The sequence below is a fragment of the Phragmites australis genome, chromosome 13, assembly GCF_958298935.1.
Source record: "Phragmites australis chromosome 13, lpPhrAust1.1, whole genome shotgun sequence".
In the NCBI taxonomy this organism is placed as follows: domain Eukaryota; kingdom Viridiplantae; phylum Streptophyta; class Magnoliopsida; order Poales; family Poaceae; genus Phragmites; species Phragmites australis.
The window spans coordinates 7000739-7015790 of NC_084933.1; the positions used below are offsets into that span (position 1 = coordinate 7000739).

Below are 15052 nucleotides of genomic sequence, written 5' to 3' on the forward strand. Positions count from 1 at the left end.
ATGTCTTGGGTTTGAGTGCATATGTACCAAATCTTCAGCAAGCTCTTGAGTTAAGGAGTTTCATTTAATGCTGTGGATGAAGCTGTAAGTACCCCAATTCCTCTCACAACAAGATGAGGCTGGTTGGCTAACCAATTTGACGGCCAAACTCTGCAATAGAGGAGCAAATTGTTGGGCCTGGGAGTTGAATAACTTGGACACTTGGCCCAAACCCTATCTCATCTTTCTCAGCCTCAACCTAAACAGATAACTGCCATCCCCCTCACCCTCTACGGATTATGAAACCAACTAGACATATGGACTTCTATGTTTATTGTTAAATTGTCAATAGTCTCTTCACTGTGCATTAATTGCCTTTTTGCCTTCAACGCTGCTTTTCACATGCCATACCGGTTTTGGCATCTTTCTAGAGTTATTAATAAAGATGCTCCATTACTAAATTATGAATTATTTTCAGACAGGTCTTAATCATCCCATCATTATTTGAATTGCAGGCAACGTGTCATACAGGTATACGCCAAGGGCGCTCGTGTGCTTGATGGTTCCTTCATGACACAAGAGCTAAACTTTACCATGCATACTTCAGAATCATCATTGAGTTCTGAGCCTCTTGCAGCGGCATCTGCTTCAATTGCAGATCCATATGTTCTTTTAAAGATGGTTGATGGAACTATTCGAATTCTCGTTGGAGGTATGGTGTATCCACTAGCTGCCACTGTATTTTGCTTTAAGGCCTCTTTGTTTTGGACCTGTCTAAGTTCAGTTTAACTGTATCAACATTTAATTACAGTATGCAATGAGCCAAAATAGTTAGTTATTGAGAGATGGTAATGCCAGAAAAGTTGCTGAGCAGAGCAAACCTTAGAAATTGATTAGGCATATTCAGCTTTATAAACGAAGAACATGAGGTTTATGACAATCAAAGATTTTGTAAATTGCTATCCAGATTACTGCAAACTGATGGTAAATTGGTAATCACTGGTTACTTGAATCTAGATGATAGCCAGCAATTGGACTGGTAAGAAAAATTCTTGTTACAATTTAGCTTTTACCACAGAGTTTGAACCTCTTCATTTTTGCCACACTGAATTTCCTTTTCTCACTGGGTTCTCCCACTGGAATGTGGGCCCAAGCCCTACCCAGTGGCATAAAGAAATGAGATTTTAAACCGGTAAGTAGGAAAATTTCCTCGGTTTATTTAATTTCAGCCACAACTTCCCGGGGGATCATTTACTAACACATTACCAGCTCATGTCATCCTTTGAATCTAGTAGGATTGCTCAAATGTCCCTGCCAGTGTCTCCTTTGCACTCTTGATGAGTGTGACTGTCACTGTTATGTGTTTGGACTGGGGAGGATTAAACCGTAGGAAATATTTGTGAAAAGTGCGAGGACGAGGCTTAGGTAGGGAGGGAGGAATAATCTTCTTTATCATTTCTAACTCAATAATGACTCACTGGCCTTATATTTGTAGCCAGGGGACCCTCCTAAAAGATGTGTCTAGAACCCTCCCTGTTACAGATAGACTACCATATTTAAACAGATAGCTTCCTGACTTATGACTCCCTTGCCGGAGAGTCTGACTTGGCGGAGGGGAAGGTGGCGTGCGGTGGCTAGGGGTTAGTCACTTGTGACGGCAGCAGCCCTTGCCCTGGCTGCTGCCATGGCGGGTGGGTTGGATCGGCCCACCTAGCCCATTGGAATCTGGACCATAACAGTTACACGTTTTTGTTATAGCCTGTTGCATTATTTATAAAAGTTAATCGGTGATATATTGTTTCAGCATCAATGGCAATGTGGCATCACACTACTTTTTGTTTATCATACTAACATGCTACTGTACTGTCGCCATGCTTGACCTGTTGAAAGACCTAATGTGCCATTAGCCCATTACCAGCTACTAAGCATTGTGCCGCTCTTTATTTTCTAACTGAGTTGCTGGTAATGGGTGGTGCCGTTGGCTGCCTTTAGTCAGTGTCACCTTGTGTGCAACATGGATTACCCTGTGTTGCGTCGAGCAACTATTACCAAAAATTTGCAAGGTCCACATCGGAATGGTTGGGAACTTGAGATTAGGGTGTCACGGAGGGTGAAAAAGTTCTTGGGGAGGCATCTGAGAGATTGGATGTCAACACTCAATATTGATGCTGAGGTCGTGGCACAAGCTGGGGTGAACGAAGTCATTGTTGGCAAACGATGTAAGACTTGTGAGTGGTGGCGTTGCAATTTTGCTGATGTCGAGGATGCAGGAGGGTTCCTGAGTGAGCCAGTGAGAACTGAGAAGGGCCAGTGTGAACTGAGAGCATGGGTAGGGTGAAATAAATAAAAATTTACCGAGGGATCCCATTATGTTGACGTTTAATTGCTTAGTCCTAGCCAGTTATATTTGATAGTTGACTAAGTGCTAATCATTCTGAAAGTTGAGACTAAGATTATCTGTCGGATAGGTGAGTTGTGCCGTAGTAAAGGAACATTCATATGGGTTTTAGGTCAGCACCTACCATGGGATGGTTTGCTAAGTGTTGAAGATAGAAGTTGGCAAGCCTGAGCTTTCCCACACTTGAGTGTAGAACGGATTTGTGAAACTGTGCACGTAGCTATTGGATCCATGTTTGTTGAAGTATCTAGTTTGAAACCCTATGCTGTTGTTAACCTGTTAAGTTCAGTGACGTATGGGTGTGAATAGCTTTTGAAGGATCTCTTGGACACATGTATGGATACTTTGTGAAGATTAACCCAATGAACTCAAATCATATAAACCATCTTTCAGTGCTAACATGTGAACTTTCCATGTGCACCATTGGATACCGTACGTGCCGTCCACACACTCCCCCACCGTGCACGAGCAAGCCATGCCGTAACCGTAATCCGTGGTCCGGACAGTTGCTCGAACATGTCACGATGTCTGGGCAGCGGCCCCCTGTGGGGTGGCTGCGACGAGGAGGAGCACATGGAAAGTTCACATGTTAGCACTGAAAGATGGTTTTACACGATCATACTAGATACTTTCCCCTTGTAGCATCCTGAGGAATATCACTACTGTTAAATCAAAGCTGCTGTTATCAGTTTAATCTGGAATCTTTTGGTGACCTAACATGCACAATTAGTAGCCTATATCTTTGTCATTGCTGATTAACTGAAAGCACAAGTACTTCCATTTTGTTCCCTGTACTTCTATCATCATTTTTGGGAAAAACTTGACTACACGCTATCTCTTCTTCCGATGCAGATCATTCTACATGTACTATTTCTGCCAATGTTCCTGCCATATTTGCAAGCTCAAGTGAGCAAATATCTTCATGTACGCTTTACCATGACAGAGGTCCTGAGCCATGGCTAAGAAAGACACGTACTGATGCATGGATATCTACTGGTATTCAAGAGGCTATTGATAGCAATGATAGTTCATCTCATGACCAGTCTGATATATATTGCATAATCTGTTATGAAAATGGTAAACTGGAAATTTTTGAAGTGCCCAGTTTTAAATGTGTTTTCTCTGTGGAAAATTTTGTTTCTGGACCAGCTCTTTTGGTTGATGCGGTTGCTCATATATCTTCTAAGGATACTGCAGTAGGAAGTCGAGATGCTACTAAATTTTCTGTGAAGAAAGAAGAAGCAAATAACATTAAGATAGTTGAGCTTGCAATGCATAGATGGTCTGGTCAGTTTAGTCAGCCATTCCTCTTTGGATTATTGAATGATGGGACATTGTTGTGTTACCATGCTTATTGTTATGAAGGCTTGGAGAGCAACACACGATGTGTTCCTTTGTCACCTCATGGTTCAGCTGATCTTGGCAATGCCAGTGATTCAAGACTCAGAAATTTGAGATTTCGTCGAGTTTCAATTGATGTCTCGCCACGAGATGACATATCAAGTCCTGCACGACCAAGAATGTCAATTTTCAACAACGTCGGAGGTTACGAGGGACTATTTCTTAGTGGCCCGAGGCCAACCTGGGTTATGGTTTGTCGACAGCGATTTCGGGTGCATCCACAGGTCAAATGTTATGCTCAAAATATTAGTTATCTTGTATCTGAGACTTAACAATTTTTTTCCTGATATGCTTAAATGACTAGGATGCAATGCCATTCTTGTGTCGAGTATTTCATAGCTAACCTAATTCAGTTACTCTGCTGAACAGTGTGATTTGTTATTTTCATTCTAAAGGGCATTCGAAAACGACATCTCTTGCAGTTTTTCAAGTAGATGCTTCTGGTTTTCTAACTGTTGCTGGCTTGCTGCTACTATACTTATTGTGTGTTTTACTTGATGTGGTCTATCCTGATGTCCTCTACTCTCAGACTTGCACCGAAGCTGAATGTTAAATTAGTCAAAATCAGGGGTAAAAGAGTCGGTGGTAACCAGCCAGTTACCAGCAGTAACCGGAGTTACCAGCAGTAACCGGACGTACCGGCTCAAACTGGTAAAAAGAATACCAGTCTGAAAAGTTTTAAATTTAAAGAATTTTGAATTTAAAATTATAGGAAAGTAATTGATTCTTTCATTTATCTCAAGTTAATGGAAGTATCAGTACAAAACTAGTGGAGTGTAATTTACTGAGAGAATGACACATTGATTTCAAAGTGCTGTTCCTTTACGTTTTGTTCTTTTAAATGACTACCTTCTCAGCCCTTAATGGCCATATGAATTTTTGAATTTTTCATGTTTTATTGAATTTTTTTTATACATTTATCCAAAATAAATTTTATGTATTTACAATTTATATCGACAAACCAATTGTCTTGCATTATACATATGGCAGTTCAGCGGTAACCGGTCAATTTCAACCAATAACCGGCGGACACCAGTCTCAAATTTTAAAAAAATTTGTAGGCAAATTTGGCCAAAATTTACTGGTAACCGGCCGATTACCGATACGGCCTGGGTCCAGTATTTTCCGTAAAACCGGGTTTTGAATCTTGGTCAGAATTGAACTTTTGTTTCTTACAGCTTCAAAAGCCTATATTATTTGGTATATATTGTACATCTGGAAAGCTACCTATGAATTGGGCATTTTTTACATTATTGAGTGTGTTTCCTTAGGTTATTCAGAAATAGCACTTACACACAACTTGAACTATTCTTCTATTTTCTTCTTCTAAATAGTTAAGTTCTGCAGTTATGTGATGGTCCCATTGTAGCCTTTACCGTTCTCCACAATGTCAATTGTTGCCATGGGCTCATATATGTTACATCTCAGGTAAAGTGTTGCTGAGATGCGCCTTTTCTTCATGTATTGTTTAGATGCTTAAATTATTTTCCATGTTGAAATTTGATATTCATTAATTTTTGGTGCAGGGTTTTCTGAAGATATGTCAATTGCCATCAGCGTATAACTATGATAACTACTGGCCTGTTCAAAAGGTAAAATTAGTTTTTATGTAAACATAAGCTATACCTTTACATTATTTGTAGCCTTTTTGTCTTCTACAGAACCTTTATATTTTGCACTTTTTTAGGTCCACTTGCAGTTGCATGGCAGCTATATCTTAACATTATTTGCAGCCTTTTTATCTTACACATAATTTTATATTTTGCACTTTTGTAGGTTCCCTTGTATGGCACCCCACATCAGGTCACATATTATGCAGAACAGTCCATGTATCCACTTATTGTGTCTTTTCCTGTAAGTACTATGTACTGTTATTACTTGAATGAGAAATGGATAATATTTTCTTACTGGTTCACTGCTATCTGTGATTATGGCTGCCAGGCTGTCAAATATATGGATAAAATTGTCTAGTTTAATATTCTTAACTTTGCTTCAGGTTGTTCACCCACTAAATCAAGTCCTTTCTTCTATGGCTGAACAAGAATTGGGTCCGCACATTGAGAATGATGTTACAAGTGGTGATGACCTCCAAAAGGTTTATACTGTTGATGAATTCGAGGTTCGCATTATGGAGTTGGAGAAACCCAGTGGTCGTTGGGAGACAAGGTTCACCATTCCAATGCAATCATTTGAAAACGCTCTAACAGTGCGCATCGTTACCTTACAAGTATGTATCTCTTCTCCCCTTATATTGATACTGCACTAGGCTAAAATATTATTTACCAAAAGACTATTATTTTCACCTCAGAACACAACAACAAAGGAAAATGAAACCCTTATGGCCATTGGAACTGCTTATGTTCAAGGGGAGGATGTTGCTGCTAGAGGACGGGTGCTTCTGTTCACTTTCAGCAAAAGTGAAAATTCTCAAAATCTGGTACTTGAGGGGCATTGTTGGACTTCTGTGGAATATTTTTTACTGACACTAAAATTACTACTATGTTTATCTGGTAACATGTCGATACTAGTTTCAGGTCACGGAAGTCTACTCAAAAGAGAGTAAAGGTGCTGTATCTGCTGTTGCCTCTCTTCAAGGTCATCTGTTGATAGCTTCTGGTCCTAAGATCACATTGAACAACTGGACTGGCTCTGAATTGACCGCCGTTGCATTCTATGATGCCCCATTACATGTTGTAAGCCTGAACATTGTGAGTATAGTAAGGAGTTTGTTTCAGTTTACATGTTTTAACAAATAAGGTGCTTACAAACCTCTGATTTTACTTTTGACAGTTTTAAATAATTTTCTTGCTACCATGTTAAATTAATTTATTTCTGACGCCTTTATATGTTTCCATGACCAGTAGTAAGGACAAACCTGTAAAGGGCTGTGCAAAAATCTTGTCATAATCTTATCATTTTTCTTCGCTGCTGAACCTAACACACCATTTATTTTGGACATGGAAAAGTAAATTCAGGTGGCATGCCGTAACCTGGCATTAACCATCCTTACTTTTTGGCCAACTTCCAAATCTTTCCATTTTCCTTACATTGACCTTTCTTACTGTGTCCTCATCCTAGAGATTATCCCATATACCATCTGAACAAAAAGCTCTCAGGTGGCCATACCTTAATTTTATAATATATGCTGTAAGCCAGAACAACAAACGTACAAAATCAAAAGGATGTGAACTTTTTGGTACTTCTAATAGCTGTTTGATACATTTGAATTGATCTGTTTTGTATCATGCAACTATTGTTATACAATTCAACAACAATTTTTTTTTTTTATCGAACACGCAGGAGAACTACGTATCATTATATTAAGAAGAAAAAGAGTCAAAGACGACTCAGAACAACCACACATACCCAACGCCCAGTAGGGCCACCCTAGTTACAAGAGAAAGAAAAACTACGACCAAAGGCCCAAAAATCACGGCCATAAACTACTAAGCCCTTTTGCTCCCGCCAAACACCATAACTTAGCCTCATCTCGAATGTCTCGTAAGATGACGCTAACACTAGGTGAGGCGCCCTCAAACACACATCTGTTTCTATGCTTCCATAACCACCAGGCAACCAGCATGATCATTGAGTTAAACCCCTTGGAAAGCTGCCTGGGGACATGCTGCAGAGAATTGCGCCACCAAACCAAGAACACTTGGTCCTCATGACCAGGTGTTAGCTGGTGCAGGTCAACCATAGAAAGCACCGAGAACCAAACCACCCTTGCAAACACGCAAGCCGTGAGCAAGTGCTGCACATTTTCATCCTCTTGGTCACAGAGGGGGCAATGTTCAGGATGATCAAGACCACGACGGGCCAGTCGGTCAGCAGTCCAACATCGGTTCAAAGAGGCCAACCATAAGAAGAATTTGCAGCGAGGAGGAGCCCAAGATTTCCATATCTCTTTCCAAGGCTCAAACTCGACAGCCCCTACGAAGAAACGACGATATGCTGATCTGGTTGTGAACTCGCCCGAGGGAGGAGTCCAGATGTGTTTATCGTCCACTCCAGGAGACAGCCCAACACTCGGTAAAATATCCCAAAGCTGAAGGAATTCCAGAAGGCTGACCCCTGCAACCCTCCCCTAAAGTCACGGATCCAAGCATTATCTGTCAGTGCGTCCTGGACCGTTCTTCCTCTAGCAATTCTCCTTGGCACTAGAGCACATAAGGAAGGAGGAATATCAGCAACTGCTCTGCCTTGTAACCATCGGTCACACCAGAATAAGGTCCTGCACCCATCGCCCACAAGGGATGTCACTGAGACAGAGAACAAAGCCAGAGAGTTAGGATGCACCTGAATGTCAAGATTAGCCCAAGCACAATCCGGTTTGGTCTTTTTGAACCACAGCCACCTCATTCTCAAAGCCCATCCAAGAATTTCCAGATCATGAATTCCCAGCCCTCCAAGATCAATGGGCCTTTTAACACGGCCCCAAGCAACCAAACAATGGCCTCCCTTAACCTCTTTGCGACCTTTCCATAAGAATGCTCTCCGAATCTTGTCGATTGCCTTGATAACCCATTTCGGAAATTCTAGAGCAATAAGCTGGTAGATAGGCATGGCAGTGAGCACTGCCCGGACTAGAGTGGCTCTCCCGGCCGGGGGCATCAAAGTCGCTTTCCACCCCGGTAATTTATTAGCAATCTTATCAATTAAGTCATAGAAATCAGCCTTCGAAAGCTTCTTGATAGACAATGGCAAACCAAGATACTTACAAGGGAAAACTTGCACCTTGCAGGGAATGGATGTAAGCACTGTCTCAATATCCTGTTCTTGACATTGGATTGGAGTAACCGAGCACTTACTAATGTTTGTGACCAGGCCCGATGCTTCACCAAAAACACGGAGAATTTCTTTAATGAGCTGAAGATCCTCTGTGTGAGGCCGCAAAAACAGAACTACATCATCCGCATAAAGCGAAACGCGCTGCGCAACACCCCGCGCCAGGAGAGGTTGCAGCAGGCCACTGTCACTTGCTTTAGAGATCAAAACATTTAGAACGTCCATAACAGTAATGAAGAGCATCGGGGACAAAGGATCACCTTGCTGCAAACCACGCTGGTGCTGAATCCAATCACCCGGCACTCCATTAACCAACACCCGAGTTGTGGAAGATCTCAAGAGCTTTGACAGAATGTTGCACCAAACTGGACCAAACCCCAAATGCAACAAAACTTCCAACAAGAAGGGCCACGACACAGAATCAAAAGCTTTGGTTATGTCAAGTTTGAGTAGAACGCTTGGTTCTTTTTGTGTATGGAGAATTCTTGCAGTTTGTTGCACCAGAATAAAGCTATCATGAATGCATCTTCCCTTGATAAAAGCACTTTGGTTCGGAGAAATCAGACCTTGAAGAACAGGGGCTAGCCGATTGGCCAAGATCTTGGTGACCAATTTTGCAAAGCTATGTATGAGGCTGATGGGACGAAAATCCTTAATCTCCAAGGCTTCGGGCGATTTTGGCAGGAGAGTAATGAAGGCCGAATTCAGAAGAAAAAGCTTACTAACATCCCCCCGCAGCAAACAGTCAAGAGCAGCCATGACATCCATTTCAATGACACCCCAACAAGTCTTGTAAAAACGCCCAGTATAACCATCTGGACCCGGAGCTTTATCCGAAGGCAGGGAAGAGATCGCCGCTCGGACCTCTTCTTCAGAGAAACCATGCTCAAGAATAGATAAATCCCGAGGAACAGAATAAAAGGATTGCAAATTCAAAGTGCAATCTCTCTGGGCAGCCTTGCCCAGCAAGTTGGAGTAAAAATCCCAAGCTGCCTCTTGCTTCTCCTCCTGTCCAGTGAAGATCTCACTTCCAACCTTGATTTTGGCCATGAAATTTTTCCGCTTCCTATACCGAGCATGCTGATGAAAGAAGGATGTATTAGCATCCCCATCCTTTAACCACAACAAACTAGAACGTAATCGGGCAATAGTGCGCTCTAGAGATGCCAAACCGAGTGCATGACGCTTCAGTTGACGACGGAACCAATCCTCTACACTGGACAGCACCCGAGAGTCTTGAGCAATCTCCAGCCGGTGCAATATTTCCCTTGCAAACCTGAGTTGTAGCTTGACATTGCCAATTCTCTCCTGACTCCAAGATTGCAAGTCCTTTGCGAGCCTACCCAGCTTCATGGAGAGGCGTTCAAGTGGACAGGAGGTATCCACCAGTTTGCACCAGGAGCCTTCAACCACCAACAAGAAGCCATCAAGCCTGGGCCAAAAACTTTCAAAATGGAAGCGCCTTTTGCCCTGAATATTATCCTTGAGACCAAGAAACAGTGGACAGTGATCAGAGATCAAAGAAGCCGAGCTCTGAAGGATACAATCAGGGAAAATTTGTTCCCAATCAGAGGAGCAAAAAACCCGATCAAGGCGAACCAGAGTTGGGGTTTCGCGCTCATTAGACCACGTGTACTTTCGACCAAGGAGTGCTATCTCACTCAGCTCCATGTCATCAAGAAAACGGCGGAAACGACCCATCATTGCCCTATTAACATTTGTGTTATTCTTATCTTCTGTCATGTATATGAGATTGAAATCACCACCAATTGCCCATGGTCCAAGACATGTTTGCCGTATATCTCGCAGCTCTTGAAGGAATTGCACTTTCAGATCATCCAACTGGGGGCCATAAACTCAATGATCCTTGTGACGTGAACATCAACCATGTACTCAAGCAGTCGCACCCCAGGCAAACTCCTAGCCGCTGCTGCCTCCATTGGCTCTTCAACGACGAGACCAAGCTTCGGTGGGAGAGACTCCGGGTGGGAAGTCCAGGCGGAGAGCCGGAATTCGAACAGATCGGAGCGCGCCGCCGTGGACGGGTGCAAAGCGTCGATCCAACAGAACGGGCTCAACAATCTCCTTGCCGTGACCAAACTCCAGACATGCGCCGGAATACCAAAAAGGGATAACTCCACCAAGATCGGCATTGAGCAACCCACAGCATGGGCAAGTCGCGACCAAGGCTTGATGAGGTAGCAGAAATGTGGTGTTCGCACGGGCTGGCCCCCGTTCGCAACACGTCACGCCGTCGCCTCATCCGGCAAAAGCAGGAGGAAATCCTCAGGTCTCGCACGGTGGATGGATAGGGTGCCGACGTCGAGATCAAAATGAGCAGCGACCGCCGCCGCCGCATCGCGAAGCTCCACCAACGGCCTGGACCCGATGATTGAGATGAAAATAGCACGCCGTAGGTCAAATTCCTCCCGACCCAGCTCCGCCGAGCGCTCCAGGATGCAACGACCCAAAGGTGCGGGATGGGAGCTAGAAGACGGGTGGGCCGCCATCGGTAGAGGATCAGATATTGGCTGCCGCTCCTGGCCAGGGGCATCACCATCCCCCCCACCAAGAGGAGCCCCAGCAGGCGCCCTTGACGGACGTGCACGAGAACGACGCCGGCGACGGCGCGTCGGCTTTGGGGAACGTGTTGGGAAGAAGGAACGGGAGCGGGTGCCGCCATCTAGTTTGTTATAAACTTGTAACTCCCTCCATTTCACAATATAACAACAAATTTTTCATAACACAAAAATCTGAGCTCGTGTGATTTCGCTTAGGTTCAAGTTTTAGTGAAAAGAATTGGTACAATGCAAGTAAGTAATTGGCACCAGGAACTGTTTGTGTTGGAATCCCTGGGCCAGAGCCCTTGTGCTATTATTATTTGACATCAGATAAATGCTATTGTTATTTTTCTTGCACTTATGATTTGTCATTGCAGTGCTATTTTTCTTAAAAGCACTTCTACTTCACCAATTTTAGATATATTGACTGACTGTTTGGTGGCCTCTTTTTTAAGATTTGACAGAAATGCTTTAATAAGTTGTGAGTTCGGTCACTGTATATATTGCATGAGCAATAAACCTCCAATTCTAAGTTTCTAACTGCCCTGTGCCATATGAGAACTTTCATTGACTAGCTTAAGATGATCTTCTCAGGCCTTAAGTCTTTCAGAGCTATCATTCCTGTATTTCTTTCTTCGGCAAATGATAGGATCAGTAATTTCTTTAGGTTTACATAACGATCATATCTGATTCTCAGATTCGATTATTTTATCTAGTTGTTCCCTTGCTTTGGTTCTATATCTTTGTATGATATGCCCCTTTTGTATGCCATGTTGAGCTTGGCTATTGCAGATCTGTGAACCTATTACAATGATATACATTCTTTCATTGTTCTGACAGGTGAAAAACTTTGTTTTGTTTGGTGATATTCACAAAAGTATATATTTTCTTAGCTGGAAGGAGCAAGGTTCTCAATTAAGTCTGCTGGCAAAAGATTTTGGATCACTTGATTGTCTTGCAACTGAGTTCTTAATTGATGGGAGCACCTTGAGCCTTGTAGTTTCAGATTCTGATAAGAACGTGCAGGTAATTTCATCCATATCTTTAATATGGCAAATGTAACTGTGGGATGCGATGTTTTTGAAAACTTAGTGGAAGCTAGCTGGTTTGGCTATGGTAGAGACACTTGTTAGCACATTAATACTTGTGCAATGAGTACTAAACTTGTACAATGTCTGTCAAGTACATGGAAAACTATCCCACCATCAGTTCAATGGAATGTTTGTTAACCTTATTCCTTCTCTTCATTTTTCTGATAAAATTAATGCTATTAGGACCATATTGATATGGGTTTTCAATTTTTGTATCTTGCTACTAACAAACCTGATTCACAGCAGATTACAGTTCTGTTAGACTTCTGGCAAATTGCTCTATGTTACAGTATCTGGTTGATTTCATTATTTAGCTGTTCCGAGTGTCTGCATCTGAATGAGGCAACTTTTCACATGATTAGTTGATCACATTTCACATACACCATGCAGATTTTCTACTATGCTCCCAAAATGGTTGAGAGCTGGAAGGGGCAAAAGCTTCTTTCCAGAGCAGAACTTCATGTTGGAGCCCATGTGTCAAAGTTTTTGAGACTGCAGATGCTGCCCACACAGGGATTGGCATCTGAAAAGACAAACCGTTTTGCTCTTGTATTTGGGACCTTGGATGGTGGTGTCGGCTGCATCACACCTGTTGATGAATTGACATTTCGTCGGCTCCAGAGCTTACAGAGAAAGCTCGTAGATGCTGTCCCCCATGTATGTGGCCTGAACCCGAGATCATTTAGGCAGTTTTACTCCAATGGGAAGGCACATCGTCCTGGACCAGACAATATCATTGACTTCGAGCTTCTTTCTCAGTAAGTGAATCTTCATCAACATCTTATGTTACGGGATTTTCATTTTTTTTTAACCTGAAATCCTTCATTTAAATTAATTGTTCAGAATTGGTGCAGATCAGTCAAATAATTAGAATAAATTGTCATTTTTTAAATTATAGTACGGGACTTTTATTTTTTTTCTTATTGCCACTATTTTGGTAATAAAAATTTAAATGAAATTCTGCCCCCTTGGTGTACACTGGTTTTTGATCCCAATCCCGGGAAGTCTTGTGTTCTTTATTTACCTTCTTACCGCATTATGTGTCCCTAACCATGCATTGCATTTTTCCTTTCTGCCCTTTTGCAGCTATGAGATGTTGTCTTTAGAAGAGCAGCTTGAGATTGCACAACAGATTGGAACCACCCGCTCGCAGATTCTTTCCAATTTTAGCGACTTTTCACTGGGCACAAGTTTCTTGTGAGCTGTAACTTTTGGGCTGATGGAGAAGCTGGTCGTACTCAGGCAGTTCTGAAGCTGCATCAGAAGTTCTTCCCAATTCCATTGACCTGGCCACTTGACATCAGCTTTATTGTAAAGATGGCTGCTGAAGTTTAGGTTTTGCCGGTGTAACTAAAGGAGCTATCATTGACTGGACAGTTGATGCGTCTCAGCAGATTGTAACCACCTTTTTTGCTGGCCTGTTATTAGTATTGGAAAACACACTGAAAATCAGTTATCTGAAGAGTCAGTATTAATCGGGAACATTACTAGAACTTATGTAGCACAAACTCATTTCCTCCTAATCTTACATACGACTAGCAATAGCAAGCACCACAATTCCTTATACGCGGAGAAACAAGCAAGCGGAGGATATCACGGCACCCTTGAGGTTGTAGCTCAGGAAGTCTAACTGCAAGCGAACAGCGAGAACAGAGAGTTGAAGCGGGAAGAGCGGACGACCTCCTCGGCGTCGGTTTCTTTCACTAGTACTGGTTTGCTGGAGGACGAGAAACTTGAGCATTGAACAGACACAGGAGGAACAGAGGAGCTGGAGCTAACGCTCTGTTTTTATTCATCAAAACGTTCACTTACATAGCAACCTTGCATGCCTATTTATAGACCTTTACACAACCGATTTTCAGAATTTTCTCACATGCATGGAGCTCGAGAGCTCCAGAACTCTCGCATACCTTTTTGACTTTTGCTGCTACTAGTACATGAACATGGACCGGCATGGACAAGCACAAAAATCTGACTGCTACCTACTGCAAATTAATACTATCTGCGTTTTTAAATAATTGTTACTAAGTAAGGTGTAGAAAGTATCAGTAGATTTGTCGACTTTAACAGTATTGTATACTTAGAATCATTTTCATGTGCATTTGTGAAAAATTGATGGTAAAACATGCCTGAAGTCAACTGTGATAACTATTTGCAAATGGAGAAAGTACATCTTACTCTACATCTTGACTTTTGGGACAAAGCTGAAGACCCTTGACAACTCTAATATATTTTCACAAAGTTATTTAAGGTAGCCATATCCTACAGTATATGAAATGCATTGCACACGTGTTACATATGTGAAATCAAAATAGATGACCATCGGTATTTGTCAGATGGGGACAGTGTTCTGTGAAGAAAAACAAAATAGATGCATGATGAGTGATTCCATATGATTCCTAAGAAAATAACATGTTTTTACCTTAAGTGCAACTTGGGTTGCCCTTTCAGCAGCGAAGAGAATTGCTCCTGCACAATCCTGATAAAAAAGATTTGCATGAGATGAAGATGATGAGAGTTTACCAGGAATTATACAGATACTTATTTAAGAAAAAAAGTGTAATAACTGGAACAGATAGATTACAGTGCCAATGGCACACGTACTATAAAGTACTAAATGACACGATAGTAGTAGTAAGCTGATAGGAAATTAAGGTTTGTCCCAAGGGATTATGCAAGTTAGTGGTAGAATATGTCATAGAAAACCTGACTAACACTTTAGCAAATACATCATATATTGTATTATGATTTGTGAACCTTTATTGCTAGAAAAAAAAAAGAGTTTTCCTATCTCAAGTTTTATTTAAGTGCATTATTACAAAGATAAGCAACCA

The 15052-nt window shown here is 42.0% G+C and overlaps 1 protein-coding gene across 3 annotated transcripts in view; it reads left to right on the forward strand.

Annotated features, from left to right (window-relative positions):
• Window positions 1-14203, forward strand: part of LOC133888973 (probable cleavage and polyadenylation specificity factor subunit 1) — a 56957-nt gene extending 42754 nt beyond the window's left edge. Inside the window, exons 16-26 of one of the 3 annotated variants that reach the window (XM_062329396.1) lie at window positions 495-691; window positions 3230-4002; window positions 5126-5206; window positions 5305-5370; window positions 5555-5632; window positions 5775-6005; window positions 6087-6215; window positions 6307-6486; window positions 11968-12153; window positions 12609-12976; window positions 13305-14203. In XM_062329396.1, the coding sequence (XP_062185380.1) occupies window positions 495-691; window positions 3230-4002; window positions 5126-5206; window positions 5305-5370; window positions 5555-5632; window positions 5775-6005; window positions 6087-6215; window positions 6307-6486; window positions 11968-12153; window positions 12609-12976; window positions 13305-13419 (2404 nt within the window). In that variant the 3' untranslated portion in view covers window positions 13420-14203. Of the gene's footprint in view, window positions 1-494; window positions 692-3229; window positions 4003-5125; window positions 5207-5304; window positions 5371-5554; window positions 5633-5774; window positions 6006-6086; window positions 6216-6306; window positions 6536-11967; window positions 12154-12608; window positions 12977-13304 lie in introns of those variants that run through there. The other 2 variants (XM_062329397.1, XM_062329398.1) reach the window with 2 other exon arrangements.
• Window positions 14204-15052: the final 849 nt, after the last annotated feature.